Source organism: Siniperca chuatsi, linkage group LG5 (assembly GCF_020085105.1).
Source record: "Siniperca chuatsi isolate FFG_IHB_CAS linkage group LG5, ASM2008510v1, whole genome shotgun sequence".
Lineage (NCBI taxonomy): Eukaryota > Metazoa > Chordata > Actinopteri > Centrarchiformes > Sinipercidae > Siniperca > Siniperca chuatsi.
In genome coordinates, this window is record NC_058046.1 from 3,419,095 (window position 1) to 3,441,194 (window position 22,100).

The 22,100-nt window shown below is 39.5% G+C and overlaps 1 protein-coding gene across 2 annotated transcripts in view; it reads left to right on the plus strand.

Moving 5' to 3' along the window:
• The window catches only part of fras1 (Fraser extracellular matrix complex subunit 1), a 252,323-nt gene that overhangs the window by 177,143 nt on the left and 53,080 nt on the right, over positions 1 to 22,100 (plus strand). For both annotated transcript variants that reach the window (XM_044195242.1, XM_044195243.1), the window contains exons 29-34: positions 8,264 to 8,423; positions 9,163 to 9,341; positions 14,490 to 14,606; positions 15,179 to 15,293; positions 17,209 to 17,346; positions 18,817 to 18,849. In XM_044195242.1, the coding sequence (XP_044051177.1) occupies positions 8,264 to 8,423; positions 9,163 to 9,341; positions 14,490 to 14,606; positions 15,179 to 15,293; positions 17,209 to 17,346; positions 18,817 to 18,849 (742 nt within the window). The remainder of the gene's footprint in view (positions 1 to 8,263; positions 8,424 to 9,162; positions 9,342 to 14,489; positions 14,607 to 15,178; positions 15,294 to 17,208; positions 17,347 to 18,816; positions 18,850 to 22,100) is intronic.

Sequence of the window (22,100 nt, forward strand, 5' to 3'; positions counted from 1 at the left end):
AGTCGTAAATTAGTTTTAGGGATAATCAGCAGCATAATCAGAATTTCTTTTTCATTTCCATCCATTTTAGACTACACTTGGTGGAAACATACTACTTTTGTGATTATCAGTTTAGTGCTGAAATAATTAGGAAGAGAAAGATATTTAATAACTACACTTCCAAAATCGAAATGGTCAGATTCAAGGTATTCAAGGTTTCTGTCTCCAGTGTGGATTTTGAAAAACATTATTCATGTGTAGAAATATTCCTATTGTTTTTAGTTTGCTTCAAATTTGAGTTACAATTTATTTCCTGACTTACTGAAGTAACGCTGTCTAAACATTTTTTACATCCACTGTATTCCTCTAAACTCCTTTAATTGCCTCAACTTAAGCATTCATCATACTGATTCTACTTGACGTGTCCACACAGTGTGCTTTGTTGACTTTAACCTTGAAAATAGTTTGCTGGAGGCACAGACTGATGACCCTGCATATTTAACCACCATTACAGAAAGAGCAGGTCAGGCTTTTAAAAATGGCAGCCATTATCCCTCCTCTGCCATCGCTTCTGGTGAAGTTTTTATGACGATGTAATCATCTGGCAACAAGCGCCGGCATGAGACAAATTTGGCATGAGACAAATTTGGCAGCTAACTCAGATACCAAGAATAAGTATGGGCACACAAACACACACACAACTAGAGACAAGACGGGATCTGCTTCCTTTATTGAAGATGTCTAGACAGACATCAGTGGCAAAAATGCATGTATGTGTCTTTGTGCGGACCAGTTTTAGACCTTGAGAGTAAGGACATTTTGGAAACTGAGGACTTTTTGTCCTCACTTCTGCAAAGCGCTGTTTGTGGGTTAAAACCATAGACTGTATAAAATATGGACATAGTCTCCGTGACGTCACCCACATGTTTCTGAACAGCGACTGGGAAGCTCAGTGTGGTGGCTCCGGGCCGACACCATGTTGGCAGTGCCTGGCTTCGCCGGTTCCCGACTAATCCAAAAATGGGCAAAGACGTGCAGCGTGGGTGGAGCTGAGGCGGGCCGAATGCAGCAGAATGAATTGGGGTCAGAGATGTGGTTGTGATGATTAAGGATAGGTTAGGGAACTATGGGAATGTATTATATGTATCAATGAGGGTTTTGACAAGTACAGAATTACATTTGTGTGTGTGTGTATGTGTCCTGCAGAAATCAGTCATTTTTGTGCTCTCACCGCTCTGTCAGAAGCTTTTATTTTTTAAGGTTTATGGAGCAAAGTCCAAGTCAAGTCTCAAGTCAATCATTAGCTAATTAAAATCAAGTTGGAAATGTGAAAGCTGACAACCAGACACAGCAAGGGTTACCGCAAGTTGTGTTTGTTTTTAGTAGTTTGTACACAAGCTCAGATCAGGTCCCTTCAGTGCATTGTGATGAAATATCAATAAACTTGTGCCACCTGCTTCATGGTACAATATAGAGATAAAAAGGCAGAAATATTCATTTTCTCTGAGTCCTCAATACTCAGATAATAATACTGAGCACGATGAAAAAAACCTATTAAACTCATTGTTTTCTGTTCTTACAGTAGATTTTTCTTAATTCAGCCACATTCTGGGTTATAGGATTCAAAATTAAATACATAAGCTGTTTGGTTTTGGTGTTCCAAGAGCCATGTTTCCAAGCAGTAAAATCTCAAGTCGAGCCTCACAGCATTAAGTCAAAGTCACTTCTCGAGTCTTTATTCTTGTAACTTGTCTGACTCGTGTGTCAGTTTTAAGTCGGGTCTCACGTCTGAAGTGTACAAAAACACACACATACTGTATCTGACTTACACACAGACTTGAGATTTTGCTCCAAAGATGTATTTTCCTCCTTTCTCTCTCAACAGTCAGAAGTAGCAACTTCACTTGGGTTAACTTGGGTTTAGAAACCTTCAAATTATACAAAACAACATCTCACCTCATTATGTGCCAGTTATACTTTGTCCTGGCAGCAGAGAAACTTTTCAGTGATATTTTTTCTGCTCACACACTCACTACAGTTTTAGAGGGCAGCTCTGTTTGTCTGGCTGCATACAGATGGTGTGCTTCAGGCTCAACTCCTCTGCTTTTTCCCCTTCTGTAAATCAATACCATCCCACGCATACACACTCTCTCTCTCTCTCTCTCTCTCTCTCTCTCTCTCTCTCTCTCTCTCTCTCTCTCTCTCTCTCACACACACACACACAGATATAACAGTATAAATTTACCGTACAATGTCCTGATGCTGCATTCTGTCGTGCATTAGACAGAGCAGGATGGACAGCATGATGGAAAGCTGAGAGAATGCCCTTGATTTATGTCAGAGTCTTTTGGACGAGTCCCAGTAGCGTCAGTGTCCCCACTTCCTCCTTGCTGGCTCTCGCTTGATCTACACAGGTAGATCACCATAGAACAGAGATAAGTAAGGAAATGTATGGAGAGGAGTAGCAGTTACTGCAGTAACTCTTGTCTTCTCCCAGCACGGCAAAAAGAAGAGGAAAGGCCTTATTTCACTGTTCTGACAGTGTGCAGTTAGAGGGAGATTTACATTTCCTTACTGCACAAGACAAGAGTCCAGTGTAAAAATACACCAATAATCTCAGATTATAACATAAAAAGTGGTTGCATTTTTAATACATTTTGGTATTGGATATGGACAATTTAAAACAGGAAGTGGCACAATAAAAGTTATAATTGAAATCCAAAAGTGCCTTCTCAGCAGCAGCAAGAGAGCATTCAACCAGCTGTAGAGGAAGCTTTACTCACCAAAATTACATCTCCATTCTCTTGTGTTTTCTTCTTTTTCATTCGCATACTGCATCACAGAGCAGGTTTGTGTGGTAAACATGAACATGCTGTGTGCAATTTACTGACGTTACCTTACAGGATTTCTCGATATTCAAGTTCAAATTAAAGTTCAAATCTCCCACTGCTATGTGGAGCTGACAATGTGCCAAGTTGTCTAATGTAGCTTTAACACTGTAGGCATCCTGCTGAGGAAGCTGCAAACTCATAAAGCTCAAAAATGTGTGGAGTGACATGGAAGAGAGCAGTGCAAGAAAAGAATCAGAAAATAGAAATAAGATCAAAGGTGATAAAACCAAAAATCTACTTAAAGAACCCCTTAATGAAGTCTTCATGAACCCTGACTGCTTCCACAAAGCTCAAAAATAAAACCCTGAGTGATTATTGGCTCTGCCTGGATTTTGACAAATCCGAGCCAATGGATCCTTAGTTTTCAGAGCGTGGCACTCTTTGTACTTCCAAGGCCACCATCCAGGCTGCAGCAGTGGATGTTGATGCCAGGCTTTGCCGGGGACAATAGGCTCCTTGAAAGTTGGATTACTGAGCTCTAAAGCAGGAGACTAATCAGGCCAGTAATGACCCTCTGATGGATGGACTTTCTCTCTACTGATCCTGAGCCCAGTGCTGAGCTGGAGCTCGGCTGAATAGGAAGCAGGACCCTTGGCTTTCAATTACTATCTCAGGGAGAACACTTTGAGCCTCTGAAAAACCCTCGGGCTCTTCTGTTCCCCAGCAGAAATGGAAGGGAATTAGATATTTTTTCTGATCAGCAGTCCAGCTTTGGAAGGCTTATAGCTCAGATCTCTTGTCATGCAGAAGACGGAGGCTGAGTGGTCTGAGTTTAGTTCTACTCCTGCTGAGCACTTGTCTTCGTCGTTGTTAAAGAATACGATAATTTGTTTAGAGTTTTCTTTTTTAAGCAATACTCCAGATCCTAAGTCTGTGATTACATTTTAGATTGCTCTGATTTGTTTCTGTTAAAGCTGCCGCCCCGTGTCACACGGCCCGATGTTTACTTTTGCCACATGCGCTCTCATTTTAGACACCATGGCGGCATGTCGCATTGACATTAAATTTGAATTTGTTGCCGATAAGGATTCAATCTCCATTCTGTGACTTTCACTTACTGTTTGACAAGTCCATCAGCTCATCCTGTTCACCCCTCCCCCAGTGGAATTATGGAAATATGAGAAATGGCAGTGTCATTGTCATTACAACAGCATGACCATCACGGCCGGCAGCTACACAATATTTTATGGATGATGACGACTCCATCTCGGCAAAGTCATTTATTTCTGTTTTGTGGACTGCAGCCAACTCTCAGTACAGCATCAACTCTATTTACATCCATCTCAGACCTGCTGGCTCAAAGCCCTTTAAAGGTCTGTGATTATGCACTTTTCATGCATTTGTTCTCAAAAGTACTGCGGCTAAGGAAAAGAATAATGTTGTTTTTTTGAAAATATATTTTGACCAACATTAGGGTGTGAAAAAATGATTTTCTGCAGCATCATCTGATGGCCTTCACTTATCCCAACCAACAACCCCTCACCTCCTGCCCATTTTAACCCTATAGATCCATTGAAAAGAACACAAGGAAAGAATTTTTTTTTTTTTTTTATTGAGTCTTAGGGCTCTAATCTCCTAAAAGTGGACTCTGTAGCAGAAGCTCTTGTCACAAGTGGAAATGGGTGACCAAATAATGTTTGCAGTTTTGGTGACCAACCACAAGGTTGGAGCAGGATTAATACATAATAGGTATAATAGGTATCATGCAGTATCAGCAGATGGAGTTAGCTCTTCTCACCCAGTTTAGAACTAGAAGACGGTTTAATGTATATGTTATTTTTAATAGGCTGGCTGCCAAGGCTGTTTTTAATACTTTTAGGGCAAGCCTCAAGTCCTTAAGGAAGTCTTTCACGTCTGTGACTACTGACCATTGAAATGGTCTGTGGCAAGGTCCATCTGTCCCTGTCTGACCCCATTTTACCAGATCCAAACTTGGGGCTTGAATATATTTAGTTTCAAGTCAAGGATAAGTCCAAATCAAGACTTGAATGTTTTTTCTTTAATGTCTCACGTTAAGTCTTAAGGGTGTCAGGTCTCAAATAAGTCAGAGCAGTCAAGTCCAAGTCAGTCCTTATTTTTGTCACTCAAGGCTCTCTCAAGTCCAAATCTGAAGCCTTCATCTATGCTGGCCACCAAAAATTAGACAATTGTATACTTGTCTATATCGAAAGATAGCAAACATTATTTCTATTCGAAGGAAAGGTCATTTGTGGTTTTGCTCAACGTAAACCAGTCCCATGATTGTCGATGGAGTTGAAGACATCATATCCTCATAGCCTGAGGAACATGACATGCATTAGCATTAGCCTAAGCTTTGCACTAGCACTAAATAAGATACCTTAAATCAACAGCTCACAGACCCTCAGAAACTGACAATGAGTCAATGTATGCAGTGAATTAAGCGAGCGAACTCCCCGTCCTCTCTGATATTTATTTAATTCACCCTCTCAGTTTTCTCGACAATCTGTTTTCCCAACTTCTCTATACTTTGTATCTCGTCAATCTAAAATTACATCAAGCATATTGAGTTTCTTGCTTTCCCAGAGGTCAAAAAGCAGAGAAATGAGCATTTCAGTTTCTTTGCACCTGTCTGAAAGAGATGCGACTTTCTGTCTATCTAATGGGGCAACACAAATCTCACTAGGAAAAAACTCAGCTCAAGACCTGCCAAACGGAGGTGCAGCTGCAGGACAAAGAGTCTGAAAGAGTTAGAGGTCTGGGGAAATCAGGAGTATTGGCAAACTTGTAAATCCAAAAAGGTTCCTCTGACCTCTTTTATTTTGTAGAGTGTGCTGTATGTGGGTCTGAGTGTCCTTGAGACACCTTGGTGGTCATCGGGAGAGGTTGATAATCTCCTGGATGATGTGGTCCTCTGAGTTAAAAGCCTGTCATGCTGACTTATGTGTTTTCTCTTCCTGGGCAATCCACTGCCCATTTGCGATTCTTTGCCTGCTGCTGCTGCTACACTGAAATAGTGTGATTTGGATCAGCCGAGCGGCAGGCAGAAGAGCCACAGATGGTTGGCGGGTTGTTATCTGCAAACACAGACACCCACACATGCATACACACTCATTCTCACACACCTGTGCACACATTTGTAATCTATTACCACCTACTGCCACAGTGTTTATGCCACTGCACTGATCTCCTGCAGTAAATGGTCAACTGTGCGTGTGTGTATGTGTGTTCAGCTAAAAAGACTGACCTGACGTCAATATTTTACGAAATGTTTTGGTACTACTTTTTAATAACACACCCTTTATAAGGGCTTTATTAATGGCTAAGAAGTCATTTATGCTTTATAACTCAGTGAGAAGCCAGGAACAAGTTTTAGCTGGTGTTTATATTTTCTGCTTCATAACAATGCAGTTATAAATGGCCGTCCATCAATAAACAGTTGTGGGTTTCTTACTTTCTAATAAGCCATCTTGTCTACATTAATTAATGTCATTGTTAATATATTTCTTTTGGTAGATGCTCTGCAAACCTCCCCCATTAGCTTAGTGATCCGACAGTTAATTTAGGGGCGTTCTTGATAAATTGAATAGGTAAAAAGACAAAGAAAGTCTCCTGCTGGAGGATAAACACCAGCAAAGGGGATTTTTTACAATATGGCAACCCATAAGTTCTGTAGAAAGTGTTATTGAAGTTTCTTCCTTTAAACTACATTTTTGCACGTTTTGGTTTATTGAGTGTTTTAAGACTAACGTTATATTAATGTCTTAAGAGTACCTGGAACTTGGATTTAGTACCACCTCCTGAGGAGTGCCGAAATTTAGGTTCAGGATCTTGCCCCCAAAGCGGATCTAGTACAGTGGAAACAAACGCAGAACCCGTGACAATGGTTTTACATTAAGTTATGGGTTGTCTGCAGTATAAAAGGCCTATAATATTTTTTTCTTGCAGTATACTTTAGTGAAAAAGCATCCAGTGTGAAATTATGTACAATTAATAATGATGCTGTGAGCTAATGATTACTTGGTTTCAGTGCATATCAAGAGTGTTGGTAAAATAGGAATATCATTGTTTTTCATAGATTTTCAAGAGTTGCCTAAGCAGTATCTGTCAATATAAGCAGTTTTTTATATAAGCTATTTTTGACAACTAGATGACTTTATATCCTTTAACTTCATCCAGATGTAAAATGTGGAGCTTTTGTTTACAGAATAAATAGCAGGTTGGTTTTATAGATTTCCAAGAAGTGTGTCATAACTGTTTTTATTTAGGCAGCAGGGTGACACAGTGAGTAAGAGGTCTAGTTTCAAAACCTCCCTGACAGCAGGCATCTCCCCTGCTGAAATGTCCTCGAGCGACACTGAATCATCCACCAGCTCTGTGCGCTCTCTGTAGCTTATCCCGCTCTTTGTTCTGTGCTTTGGAGGGAGGGCAAGCAAAACGATGAGTTACCTTGTCGCGGATCAATACAGCATCACAAAAATAAGTCTGATTCCAAAGTTGTGCTGGCAGTTCTTTGACCGAGAAAGCACAAATTGAGTCTTTTGTGATACATTTCTTCTGATTGGTGGCGCTAACTCCAGGTTTAGTGCTCAGGTGAAACTGTTGCTGATTGACAGAGCTTTACGACGGACTCCTGGGACTCACAAACCTGATGTTACAGCAGATGTGGAAAAAAACAAACTACACAAACTGTGACAACACAAAGTGGAAGTGACATCAGGCTGCACCTGAGAAATAAATAATAGAGACTGCTTCTGTTTCTCTTTACACATCAGTGCCTATACCATAGGGATTTCACATGGGATTTCTCAGTCTTAGTAATACTTAACATATTGCTCAGTTTACCATATCTGAAAGTAAATTTAATGTAAATAACTCTCGATTATGTTACTGCACCTATGGCTAATTCAAGCTAACGTCCTGTGGCAAACAGGAAGTGATGGATGTGCATTTTATTTATTGTATTTTTATTTTATTGTATTAGTCTGATTGGATTTAACTAACAAACCATCTTGTCAATCTCACAGTGTTTTGGTGAAATTCACAGACAGATTGTGGTTAGAAAAGGGAAATGACACAATTGTATGTTGTTAGTCTTCAAATCAATTAAAATGAAGTTGTGCAGAACTTGCTGTACCCAAACAGAAACCAACCACAGATATATTTCTGGAGGATTTCAATCTCACACATGTGAGACTCACTATGGCTGTAATGGCTGCCAAGGATTCTGTAAGGGATTTTTCTTGACAGATTTTGTATAGTATGAGAGAATAAGTTTTAAGAGAAAAACAGCTGGATAGTTGACATGAGCACTGACAGGTGAAGTCATGGAAAAGCAGTGCAGAAAAACATCCCACTAGTTATCACACTAACACCAAGGGATCTCGTAGATTTGGTTAAATGTTTATATTTGTGTGTGTTTGGTTTTTTAACAGGCTGCTGACTCTCCCCACGTGATTTCAGTGCCGATGACCTGGGTAAAGGAAGGAGGCATGGTGCGACTGGATAAAAAATACCTGCAGGCGGACTACAAGGGAGTCAGCACTGATGACATCGTCTACACCATCTATGGCTCAGATGGACAGCCTAAATATGGTACAAACTCAGTCACATGTAATGCCAATTCAGGAGATTCAGTTCAAAACAGGCTCTTTAATACTTTAAAGATCTGGAAGATTGCATACTCCTCAGGTGGCTGCAGTTTGGTTGACATGTCATTTAAACAGTTTGACATGAAGTTTTCTAAATGTCTTCTCCTCAACATATCATAATGAATGTCCCAAATCTGATTAGCCAGTTCAACTTGAGTAGAAATAGCATTTAATCAACCCAGTTAACATAATTCCTGTCTGCATGAGACACATTCTTACAGATCCTGCCATAGTTGTGGGCCAGGATAGAAGCCCATAGCTTCTTGCCCTATGCCTAAGTAGATCAAACCCTAACCCTAGCACGCCCGTGTCAAATCTTCATCTAAACAACATTTTTAAACTGCGTGTCTAACCTCATCTATCTCAGGGCTTATATCTTGTCCCAACCTTCCAGTGTGCTGTAATAATCACAGCACTTCTGCCCCTAATTCTGGTGAGATATGATCTGGGGATCATTATAATAATTGTGTGATGTTTATTCTTTATTCTTTATTTGGATCCCCATTAGCTGCCACTAAACTAGCAGCTACTCTTCCTGGGGTCCACACACAACAAAACATACATACATAACATATAAAACAAGACACATACACATGTAAAAAGTCTCAATAAGAACAAAGAAAAGACAGTGAAAGTATAATAACTGAGAGAAACAGTTCATCACCTCCAGCTTCTCTCTCCAGGTGAGGTGGTGCTGGTGTCCATGCCAGCTGACGGCCCGGCAGAAGGCTGGCGGCCCTCGCTAACCGACGACCAAGGCTTCACACCCACGACTTCCTTCACTCAGCAGGACGTCAACGACGGCACCGTCTGGTACCGCCACTTTGGCAGAGGGACCAACAGTGACTCCTTCCAGTTCCAGGTAAGTGCTGGAAGGTTGGGACAAGTGCAGCCATGTTTTTCAGTCATCCATCTTACTGGTGTCTGATTGAATAAATTATCTTCAGGTCTATTTTTTCTGACCTTTTCCGTGCGTAACTACATGAACTGTGTAGTGAGCATGCTTTTTAGCCCACATCAGTCATGTGTTTGAATGAAAAGAATTTAATTTATTCAGGCTCTTGCAAGTACATAATGGAAAACTGGAATACTTTGTTACTTTCCTGTAACTTAGAAGTGTAGAAGTGATCTCAAAAGTACAGAGAAGAAGTACTACAGCAATGAGCACCAACCAGCAAAAATGGAAGTAAGGTATCATGATTTAAAGAAGGGACAAAGAAAAGCTCAATGCAAAGCAGATCTTTAACAAAGAGGGTTAAAATTTAGTCATTGAATTGCATTATCCTAATTATGCCATGGTTACAAGGCAAAAAACCTGAAATACACATGTATTTGTTGAGCTTTTAAACTCAAAAGTAAACATATGCCAGATGAATTATGAGTTCACCCACAGTAGACCGTTAAATGAATTTCTTTTTTTACTTACTACTGAATGTGTAGTACTACTGCTGTACATATAAATAATTTCAAAAAACTGACTGAAGAAAATAAATACACTGTGAGAGAAGAAAACCTCAGGGGGCCGATGAGAACATCTCACCCCGAAAGAAAAAGAGGAGGAGATGGTGACAGAGATGCATGTCGTCGTCCTTGTTGTTTTTTCTCTCGTGCCCTCGTTTTCCCTCTGGAGTGATCTTTGAAGTTCACACTCTTACTCATGTTCCCTTGTGTTTATCGCTGCTCTTTTCCAGTCTTCAACCTTCCAACATCTCTCCCTCTGGCTTGACTTACTTCGTTCCCCTTCCTCTTCCTCTCATGTATCTCTCTCTCTCTCCCCTTCTCTCTCTCTCTCTCTCTTTCACCTGTATCTGTCTCTACTGTTTCTTCTATTATTTTTCTTATAACCATGAAATTGTATGGGTATACATCTATAAAACTGTGTGGTTTATAGGAATCTGTAAAATATGTTCTTCATTTTCTGTTTCTTATTTGAAAAGTTACAGTCCGCTCATCACGCAGTTGTTTTAATCACCAACCACTTAACAGTTTTCTTTGTATTCATTTGGACAACATTTTGGCATGTGTCTCCTTTTTTCCCTCTATCATTTATTTCCTTCCCAACTCTTCTTTAAGTGCGTTCACTGTGGATTTTTTCTCCATCAGTCCAAACCTTGGCACCAAACTTCCAATGTGATAGATAGGCACTCAAAATCAATCCATATCTTGATTAGCGTTGACACCAAATTACTTGCAAATTGGCACCAAATCCAAGACAATCCCAGTAAAACTGATGCAGCATTCATCATGCTGCAGTTAGAGCGTTTTCATGCCAGTCTTTCATGTATCACCTCAACTCCATTAGAAAAACAAAAGAGGCAGCCAAAAGCTACATCTAATCATCTCTCTCCCTCCGTCCAGCCCCCCATATTTTGGCTCCATCTATCAGGGTAAATGTGTTTCAATTACACAGTGCCGGATTCAAATTAAATTCTCAAGGGTCTCATCATTTTGACGGGACGTTGGAAAGCGGAGGCGAGGAAAACCGAAACCTGTCACAAACGGAACCGCTGGAAGCGTTTGTGCTCTTTGTCAGAGGTGGCGATTAAACTTGATGGTTTGTCAGGGTGGTATTGTCCTCCGCTGGTTTTTATCTAAGCGTGTGGCGCCTTGTTATAACTGATCGTTTTAAAATTCACTCTGTTTCTGCAACTCGGAACTCTGCAGCTGAACGTAAATAGCCTGCACAGCACTCTACATATAAATGTTATTATGTTCCAACATGTGATTTTGCAAATCAAAACCATGTACAAATCAGAGAGATGGTGATTTGCTGCCCCTGAAATTTTGTCTGGAGTGAAAAATTGTCATTTAAAAGTTTTGGTTTCTGTCGTGTGGCTCAAGGAATATCTTACTGAACCTATGCAACAAAGAAACCACACACTTGTGCTATACGTTTATCCTGTTAATTAAAGAGAATAAAAAACAAAACTAGGCGCTAAAAGGGGATAATAAGCTCTGTAGAGTTGGTAATTGTCTGTGGGTCATTTGAATCATTGTTAATATAAAGATAATAATTAGTAGAGCTTAAAGAAATGCATAGGCCCTACCCTGGTTCTAAATATAATACCACCTTTTCCCCTGAAAGTGTAGGTACAAGCCACTGGACCCAACAAAACAAATTGTGATGCTCCAGATGGAAACAAGAAGAAACCATTTGAGAATGCAATCAGCTGCACTCAGAACTCATTTGACCTGATGTCAGTAAACTTCACACAACAGCCTCATGTTTACTTGCTTTACAGTGCCTTATAGCCTCTTCAGATTGAAACAAAGGTTGTATTTCACTTTAAAGCAGAGACGTCTGTATATGTGACATCAGAGTTTAATTTGGGAATGGAGGTGGGACTCTTTGATTTTTGTTGATAAACAGGTGTATTTTTACATAACTTCTTATCTAATGCAGATTTAATGTAAAATGTATTGTATTTCAAATTATATAACATAATCTATATCATTAATGTTAAATGGACTAAAATACTGGAAAATGGAATCAACTGAATAATCAATCATATACTGCTGAAAAACCACTTTCAATAAATCCAGCTGACTCAGCACTGACTCTCATGATAACATTACTTGTGATTGGTGGCGCTGACTCTAAGCTTCATGCTGGTGTTACATTACTTATGACTGTCAGAGCTGACTACAAGTTCTTGAACTTTCTTTCCCCCAAATGCCACTGATGTGACAGGAACAAGCAGCAGCAGCAGAATAAGTAAGTGGAGACAAAAATTGGCTTTTAGAATGAACAAGCGAGGCTGCTGCTGTTACTTGTGTATATCAGGGGACAAAACAAGTTGAGGCTACATATTGTGGAGAGCTTGAGGAAGTAAAATAGAGCACCAGAAAAAAAACCCAGTTGATTTAAGTAGTGTGGGCCGAGAAGTTCAGCAATGGTGGCTATTACTGCTCATGCACACTAGGAAAACTATTTGATGTTCTTCTAAAATGATGTATATATGTGTATGTTTACCTGACAAGGACCTCTGGTGGCCGTGAGACTGACGCCTGTTGTCTGTCAGGAACAAAAGTGGAAGTAGTGTGATGTTATAGCACCGCAAGACGTCTTTTGGAGGATAGTATGTGACTTGGGCATGGAGACCGCTGTTCATTTCCTGTTTCCTACCGACAGTTAACATTGGTTTCCTTTAACCGTCCATGACCTTGACCTTTCTTTAACCTGAACCAAGTAGTTCCTTTTTTTAGCCTTGACCATGGTCATTCCCTAGCCTTAAAGAGAGGTGTGGTTACACATGCAACAGAACACACTTCCACACCTAACCACACCCAGTGATGCTTGATGTGGTGAGAAGTGACGCAGACTTGAAACTTTTGACCAGAGAGGGCAGTAAAACGCTGCCTTCCAGCCACTTTAATCTCTTTAACTGCCTTTTTTTTTTTAAACCAAAACCATAATCTTTTCCTAACCTTAACCAAGTGATTTTAGGTGTCTTAACCAAACTTTAAACATAGGTGTGGCCAGTCAACAAGCTGTCCTGTGAACCACTTTCATAACAGTCTTATGTAGCTGTTTTGGAAGGCACTGACAAACGATTATCTCCTGCCGATAGAGGTGTCAGATCAGAAAACATTCATGGGTCATTTCAGGAGGTGATGACAAATGACATATTTAGTTGTTTAGTTTGGAGGACTTGTTGGCTCATGCTATCTCTCTTTTCTTCTGTTTATTCCAAATAAACCTTACACACATCACTCCCTGTGCTGCAGGAAAGAGCTGCCGGGCAGCAAATGTTTAAAGAGCAACTTAACGCCCCGTTTTTGCTTGAGCACGTCCCCTTCACAAATTCAAAAGATGCATTTGAACCCTGACGGACAGATTTTTGGGGTCTGGAAGACAGAATTACTGAGTTTTCTCTAGATAAGGAAAGTAATTTCTGTTGTAATTAACACTAATATGGAACCAGGATGAATTGAAAGTGTAAAAAGTGACTGTACATATCATTTACTAACTCAAAAAAGTGGATTTAGTGTTTAGTTATTCTTGAAAACATGAAAGAGAAGAGAAGAATCGAACATTCAGTGAATACTGATAGATGATTATAAATCTGCTATTCTTGACGACAATTATTTAACTGGTGAAAATATAATTACTTGCATTACATAGAGACTCTCCTAACCTATTATTTGACCACTGAATATTATCTTTCTAAAAATAATATTTCCATGTGAGTGTGAAATATTGCCTAACAACAAGTCAAACTATTACTGCAAGGACGGTCGCTAGAAAGTTTGAAAGAAGGAACGATTTTGAGAGTGACAGAGGATGCTGGGTGTTTGGAAAAGAGGGAAAATGATCCTTTATTTTTTAATTTACTTCACAGAAAAATCAGCATGAGGTGTTTGTTCTGTCCACTGCTGTTAACCCATAGAGCAATCTGCTGCTTAACAAAGCACTCTGGACTCCTTCTGTGTCCTTTTATGCACTTTATATTTTGAAACAGATATTTATGGATTTTACAAAGTAATTTAAAAGTAATCAGGAGTGTAGTTTGTTTCAGCAAGAGTAATAACTGCCCTAACACTGGACACAGATTAGTACTTACACATTGTCAGCTGAGCAATGAGATCATTACACTGAATTTTACTCAAATTGGCATCTCCTCCATTAATATTCTTGTGGTGTAGACAATGATTTATGGAAAGAAACTGCAGAGCCTGATGCCAGGTTCACTTTCTCTTGTCACAGTTATTTGATTCTAGCTGGTTGTCATCACATCTGTTGTATCTTACTTCTGGTGATTCTCAAGAGCCTGTCATCAGCTCTGTCACTCAGAAATAATGTGTAATACAGAAGCCAATTTGCAGTGGAAAAACAGACATTTACTGAGATAATGTGCTGCAGATTGAGACTTCAAACTTCAAGATAAGAGAAGTTTAGTAGAGGATGGAGCTAAGGGAAGAGGAGTATGTCTAGGTGTGTTAAATGTATTTTCTTCAAGAAGTTTTCAATCTCTAATATAAGAGTCTGTGTGTCTTTGTGTGTCTGCAGGTTTCCACAGAGACAGCGCCAGTCATACAGAGTGATGCCCAGACCTTCACCATAGGAGTCCTGCCTCAGATCCCAGGATTCCCCCAGCTGGCCCCCGACTGTGACCTACAGATCACGGTGAGGGACCCAAACCTCGACTTCTATATAGTAATGTATGCATGTCCTGGAAAACAATGGGTTGTATTGTATTGTAAGTTTTTAATAGTACTATTTTATAATTATTTTATTGATCCAAAGGAACAGTAACACATAAAACATACAGTGCTCCCCTTCTTCACATCTGGCTGATGTCCCTACCCACCTCCTACAGTATAACTCTCTGAAGTCAGACTTACCTTAGTTCGCTGTTTTCCAGACTTCCCTGGTTTCAATGTTACCGTTTACTTACACCTAATTATTATTCTTATTTAAATATATATGTTATATATGATATATATAAATATTAGTCTCTCTGTTTCAAAATTTCCTGGATATTTCTTTAAAAGAAGTGCGCACCCTGTAACTTCTGCTGGTTGTGTGGTTAGTTTTCTATTTGTTTGTGTATGTGGATCCCTCAGTTCCTCAGTTCTAATCACCTGGGGCAGATCAGAATTGGAGGATATAGCGGCCCTTGTTTTACCTCTGTTCTCACCTCAGCTTGTGTGTGTGTGTGTGTGTGTGTGTGTGTGTGTGTGTGTGTGTGTGTGCAGGCTCTGGAGGATCGGGTGACAGAGATAACTCCTTCAGCTCTGTCCTTCCTCGACTCTGAGACTCCCAGCGAGAAGCTCATCTACAACATCACCAAACCCCTACCGCAAGGACAAGGTCAGGAACACACACACTCACACACACACAAACACACACATACTGCGCTTTTCCCTCATAATGTGGAAAAGATTAAAAGTATTAAAATCTAAGTTCTGTCAGTGGGTAGGAGTCTTATAATTAGACACAGATGTGAGCTTCTGAGCTTGTGTTTGACTCTTGACTCTGAAGCAGAGTGGGGGAAGTTAATGTGTTAAGCTACACTGTTCCTCATTAATTATCACTTAAGTGCCCATGAACAAGGCACTGAGATCCATAGTTTGCTGTGATGGAGCTGCTCAATGAGCCAAAGTTTTTCTTAGCAGCTTCCTGATATAAAAGTGGAAAACTTGGAAAGGAGTTTTACATCTACAAAATCTTCTCTGGGTAAATAAAAATAAGTGTTAGAAAAGAAGACGATGATGATTTTAAATTATTTTATGAGCAATTTAGGAGAACTTTAGCTTTAGTGCCTTGCTCAAGGGTTTAGCTTTTCCCAGCTGGGATTACAAAACTAACAACCTGTTGTTCATAAGCCTGCTTCAGCCTGCTCTCCAAAATGATTTAATTACTGTCTTTCAGTCTGGACTTTTACAAGAATGAGTGTTTTCCTTTTTGCAGAATTTAATGTGGCGTTCAGAACTGTAGTCATTAATTTCAGCATTGGACCATCTGACAGACTGGTGTATCATTTTAAGTTCCCCGTCTAATGAAAGGGAAAAACAATTTACAATGGGTCATATTCATCAACTAATGGACTGATAAATTTGTGTGGAAATCATTTTGAACACAGCAAATGAGCAGGACAGATTCAGATTAAACAGCAGCATTTGTCATGAACGTTTTATTTTCTAAAATTAAATTTTCATTCAGTTTCTGTTGTATTTGTTCTGAGGTCTTAAAGTTTGTAATGCCCGCTGTACTTTGGTCCCATCCCTGAGAAAAAGTGTTTAAAAATCAAGTTTTGCTCAGGTTTTGCTTTTTAGTCATTGGGAATTTCAGTAATGTTATTGATAAATCATTATACCCTTAACACACATACAGTTTTGTTCTAATATTCAATCGAAAGTTAACTTGTTGAACACTAGTATGAAGATGTCCTCCTATGAAGTGAGAAGGAGTTACACAACATTTTTCAGATGTGCAGCTGCTTGGGAAAGAGACATAACCTCATTGGTTAAACCTTTTTTTTGCTAAGCTATGACGCTATGACTGGCAAACCAAAGCAGGAAGTCTGCTTAAATGGAATTTCAAAATTAATCTTAATCTTTTCATTCATTCTTAACCCTGGCATTTGGCATGTCAGGTCAACAGGCTAGCTAACGAGGGTACCTAGAGAGCGATATATATAGTATGGCAGGTTTAAACCTGAAGGCCATCACAGCTAGTATCTCCTGTAACTTATTATGGCTTCAATTTTGTTTTCAATAATTATCAAGGGAGAAATACACCAGCGAAGTACATGGCATTTCTGCAACTATTGTTTTGTATGTAAGCCTACACACCAGTGGCGCCAAGCTGCTTGTCATCTTGGGATGATGTGTGGCGCCTCTTCAGGGTGCGCAACTACTATATTTCCCAGCATTGACAACTATTGGCACAATTGTATCACATTCCCTAATCAGCACATGCCGACTACTGTACCTTGACTCCTTTTTCTGTTGGTGTGGTTTGTCATATGGTGTAACGCTACACTGGATGCTAGGCTTCAGAATATTAGCTTCTTCCTCTCTTAACTCCTGCCTTTTTCACCAGGTGTGGTGTTATCTGTCCCAAAAAAAGGTTCTTCTGGCTCTGTCTGCTGAGCAAATGAGATTATTTGTGCCCCCAGAACAGCTTCGCCTCTGAGAAACAGTTCTGAATCTAATACTCCAGCGTAGGGCAGATGCAGGATAAATGTTTAAAGTGTATTGCATCCTGTGCTGCTTGTCCTCAGGTGCGATCGAGCATCGGGACAGACCGTACACACCGGTGAAACATTTCACTCAGGCCGACGTCAATAATGGCAAGATCATCTACAGACCACCACAGGCCCCTTCACATCTCCAGGAGCTCTACCAGTACTCCTTTATCGGTGAGATACACACATGCACACACTCACAAACCAACCTGACATAAGCATGAAAACAATGATAATGTGATTAATACAAGTATACATACTCACACACACTAACCTCCAGCTCCTGTGTAATACACTAATAATTTAGGAGAACTTGCCAGCTGTGTCACTGGGTAATGGTGTAGTTTTTGGGAGACTGATCAGTCGGTCAGCTTGGCTCTTACTGTATATGATGAGAACATCCAATATTGGATAATAAGCACTTTTTTCCATTAAATTGCCTTTAGTACATATTCTGAAAATCAAATGGAATTAATCTGAAATGGCTGCATATTGATCTTTAGCTTAGTGGTCTGCCGTCGCTGACCACAAGCACTTTCTGTGGAAACAAAATAAGCAATCCCAGCTTCATAACACTATATTAGTTTTCTAGTTTTACTACATGAAACCAGTGGACTTAGCCACCGCGTATTATTTTCAGGTGATTTACTATTCATAGAGCTGCTGCAAGCTCGCAATTTCTCATGATTGAAAATGTCACTTTCTGCCACTCACTTTGGTGTTTTGTTAAAGGGGCATGTCAAAGTCAATTTAGCAGACACAGGGAATACTACGGTGGAAACAGTTGTGTAATGTCCTCTATATCACTTCAGTAAGAGACGACCGTTCCAATTAACGTAATCCATGGGTACTATTCGTAGCTTGAGTCTCATTTGGTCACATGCTTTCTTAGCCCTCGGAGGGTTGATCTCACAGAAGTCCACTTGAGTTTTCCATTTTTCATTAAGTGACAGCCCAATACTCAACTCAAGTATTGGGATGTCACTTAATGGAAAATGACCTCCTTGTAATGTCTGATAGATGAAACTCCTGCTATTTCTGTACAGATCCTCTATGTCATACTAGCAAGCAAGACTTTTACAATACATCTGTATATCAGTTTAGAGAACTCTTAGCTTGATGATGATTCAGTATACATTTGGCACAGAAAATCATTTAGTACAAGTCATAATAATCTATCAACTGAAACTGGCTTTGGCTAGCCAACACTTTAAATTGTTGTTAAAGTTTGGTTAATGTTTTGTGGTCAGTCATTTTGCTAAAATTTTCTGCCATATATACTATCACCAAGCTGTCGACAATAAACTTAGCATACGTAATGACTATTTGAACTGGAAGAATGGAGTGGAGTGGAGATGAGACATTTTCAAAGTAAATCTGAGCCGTTTTTAAGAGACGTGCGTTCCAAAAGATAATCCAAGATCAAAGATGACTTTAGTTTCTCTTAATCTGGGTTTGTGGAGCTCTGTGGAAAGCTTTGCATCAGTAAATGATCCTCATTGCCTTCTGAGTTTTATGCATTATAGCATCATAGGTTCAGTTTTTTATGTTCACTGCAATGCCCTGTCAGCTCTGCCTGAATCCACTGTTTTTTACTTTCATCACCTCAGAGCTCAAAAAGTTTTCTTTTTTTAATCCCAACAGGCCTGCCGGAGTCGCTGAGCGTCTATTTCACAGGTAAATACTTCATCTTCCTTAATTTAGAGAGGAGGAGGAGGAGGAGGAGGAGGAGGAGGAGGAGGAGGAGGAAAATAGTTTCCTCTGTCCCCTTCATCCTCTCCTCTTTTCCTCTTTCCCACATCCTACACATTTTTCTTCCACCTGCTCTCTTCTTTTCCACGCTCAATCCTCTCCATCCTCTCCATCCTCCGTCTCATTTCCCCTCCTCACCTCCTCCTCCATCTTCAATCTTCTCCTCCTGGCTACTCCCTTCTACCCTTGATGTCTCTGACTAAAATATTGTCTTCTCCTGTCTTGTCTTTCCTCAATCTCCTCTCCATTTCTTCTTTTCTCACTCTCCCTCCTTTTTCTCCACCGTCACTCTCCCTCGTCCTCCACTTTCCCCTCTACTTTTATCTCCATTGTGTTTTCATCTTTCTTGTTGTGACATTTTTTCTTACTTAATAGTCTCCACTCTCCTCTTCTTGCTCCTCTTCTCTGACCTCAATTTCTCCTGTTCGCTTTTATCCTGTCCTCTGCACTTCCCACCTTTGATTTTATGTTTCTCACATTTGCTTTCCTCCCTTGATTTCTCCTTCCCTGTCCTTTCCTGTTTCCCTTCCCCTCCTTTCAGTCTTCACCATAAATGTCCTCCCCCCACTGGATTTATTTCTCTCATTTCCAGCTTCCTCTCGTCTCGTCTCCTTTCCTTGACTCCTTCGCCTTATCTTTTTTCCCCTCTCTTTCCTCCCCACTATCTTTTCTCTCTCTTTTCCCATATTCTTCTCCACACTAGATCGCTTCTATCTTTCCCTCTTCTTTACTTCTAGTCTTCCTTTCCTGAATTTCACCTCTGTCACTTTGCTCTATGTTACACTTATCATTTTCGCACTGATCTGGCTCGATTGGGTCTTCAGATCCTCTGTGATTTTCTGTTCTGACTCTTTGATACTGAGAAGACCAAGTCTCTTCTGTTTACTGCATGTTTGATGAAGCGCTGCTGCACTCTAACTTCATCCCCAACAGGAGCCGTTTGGGAAACATGTTTACGGGTGTTCAGAGACGTCACCAAAGTGCTTTTCACTTCAGTGTAGGCCATGAGGCACACACACACACACACACACACACACACACACACACACACAGTCTATGATACTTTGATCCTCCATCCATCCTGCTTCTGTTTTGACCTAGTACTTAGGGACACTAAGTAAAAGATGACTTCTGTTGGTTGCCAGTATAAAACGTAGCAACAGTAATCACCAGTCAATTATTGGTCTGCGGCACAAAAGAAGAAGTATATTTACCCAAGTATAGTGTACAGTTCTGAGGTACTTGTACTCAACTTGAGTATTTACATTTTGTGCAACTTTATATATGTACTCTACTACATTTCAGAGAGAAATATTGTATTTTAAATATTAATATTAATATTAGTTTAGCAACCACAACTTTAATAATTGTCATTTTTCAAGCACAAATTGCCAAACCTGCTCTGGCTCCTTTCAATTATGAGAGTTTCCTGCTTTTTTTTCCTTTTTATATGAATTAAATATTTTTTTAGTTTTCAAGTGTTGATCAGACAAGACATCACCTTGGGCTCTGGAAGAAAATGTGCAGAAAGATGAACAGACATACTGTGCAGTAGCTGTTACAAACGAAGTAAATAGTTATGAATTAGAAACATAGAATAAACAACTAGACAAACAAACATACTTTACCGGCCCATACTGTATATACAGGTCAGCAGTTTGTGACCGTGCAAAGAAGCAGTGTGTGGGTCGTCCACTAAAAAAACACAGGATAGCTATAAGGTTCCTTGAGTACATTTTGGTGATAATACTTCCATACATAATTTAAAATCTAACTGCTAAGGACATGTAATGGAGCATTAGTCAATACTTCACATCATAATAAAGTAAACTAATTAGAGCAGAAACCCAACTGAAATGTCAGGGAGAGAGAAATTATCTCCCAGTAATAAATCATGTAATATTTGTGTGAGGTTAGTAGTCAGGGTGTTTTTGCTGCATTACAGGCCAGAGAATGAGTAGAAATCTCAGCAACTGACCTGACTGACTTGTAATCAGGCAACAACCCCTATTAAAGAGATATTCTACTAATCATCTATCTTATGCGCATCAAATACTCACCCTCTGTAGGTTGAAAAGGAAGCTGTTCAAAGTTTGTAGTTTCCTTTACAGAGAACAGTGTTTGGGATCAACTTGAATTCATGTGTGTTACAAAGCATTTCAGTAACTCCACTCAGTTAGACTCCAGAGTGGAAAACATATCAAGACATCCAGTGAAACAGCTCCTGCAACATAATCCCCTGTTGATCTGTATGTCCAGTATGTTCCAAACAGTCACCAAATAAACTGTAGAAAATTTAAGCTTGACATTGACGTACTGCTTCTTTAAAAAGAGATGAAAGTCACGATACAGTATATATTCTTTCCATTATAAAGAATTTAGAGGTTAATTTTTGCCTTACAAACAATATATTTATTGATCGGTAGTGAATGTGATAATGTCCTCTGAATTTGCTCTGTGGATTTGAAAAACCTGGCAGGAAATTATGCTTTAGGCTTTTTTTCTTCTTTTTTCGACCGTCTTCCAACGTTGTTTCTTATAACGTTTGGTAATCTTTCTACTAGCATTATAATAAATATCTACATTTTGCTGTATATTCACACTTCTGTACATATTTCTCTTATTAACTTTAATTTCCCCCTTTTAATTCCAACTAATTACTTATTTACCAGAATAAAGCAGGAAAATGCACCAACATTTGAAATATGAGCTCATTTGAATGTGAAGTCACAATTTAACTGTTAAATATGATACAAACAATTTTAATTCATTATAATCTTTTATATATAATCTTTTTATATCCGAACGTGATAATTGGCTTGTTGTACTTTCTTGGTTAGTTGATCTTTTTTTTAGGTCATGTGTCGAAGTGACAAGTGGCGCCAATAAAGCCAATAATCCCCTCAAAACATTTAAGAGTGTTATGAGTTTCCACCTGAATCCCTGATAAATTGTTTCAGCAGTTCATTGATTCTGTGTCCTGATTCATGGAGATTTTTAATTACAGCTCCTGTGATCGTATGTTTCTTTCTTTCTTTCTTTCTCTTCTTAATAATCTTGTTTTTAGAGAGTCGACTCGAGGAAGCTGATTAGGTTTTTTTCCTCAGTAAAAGAGCTGGGGAGATAATTAGCATCAGAGGTGTGTGTGTTTTCTCTGTCTTTTCATGTTTTGTGCG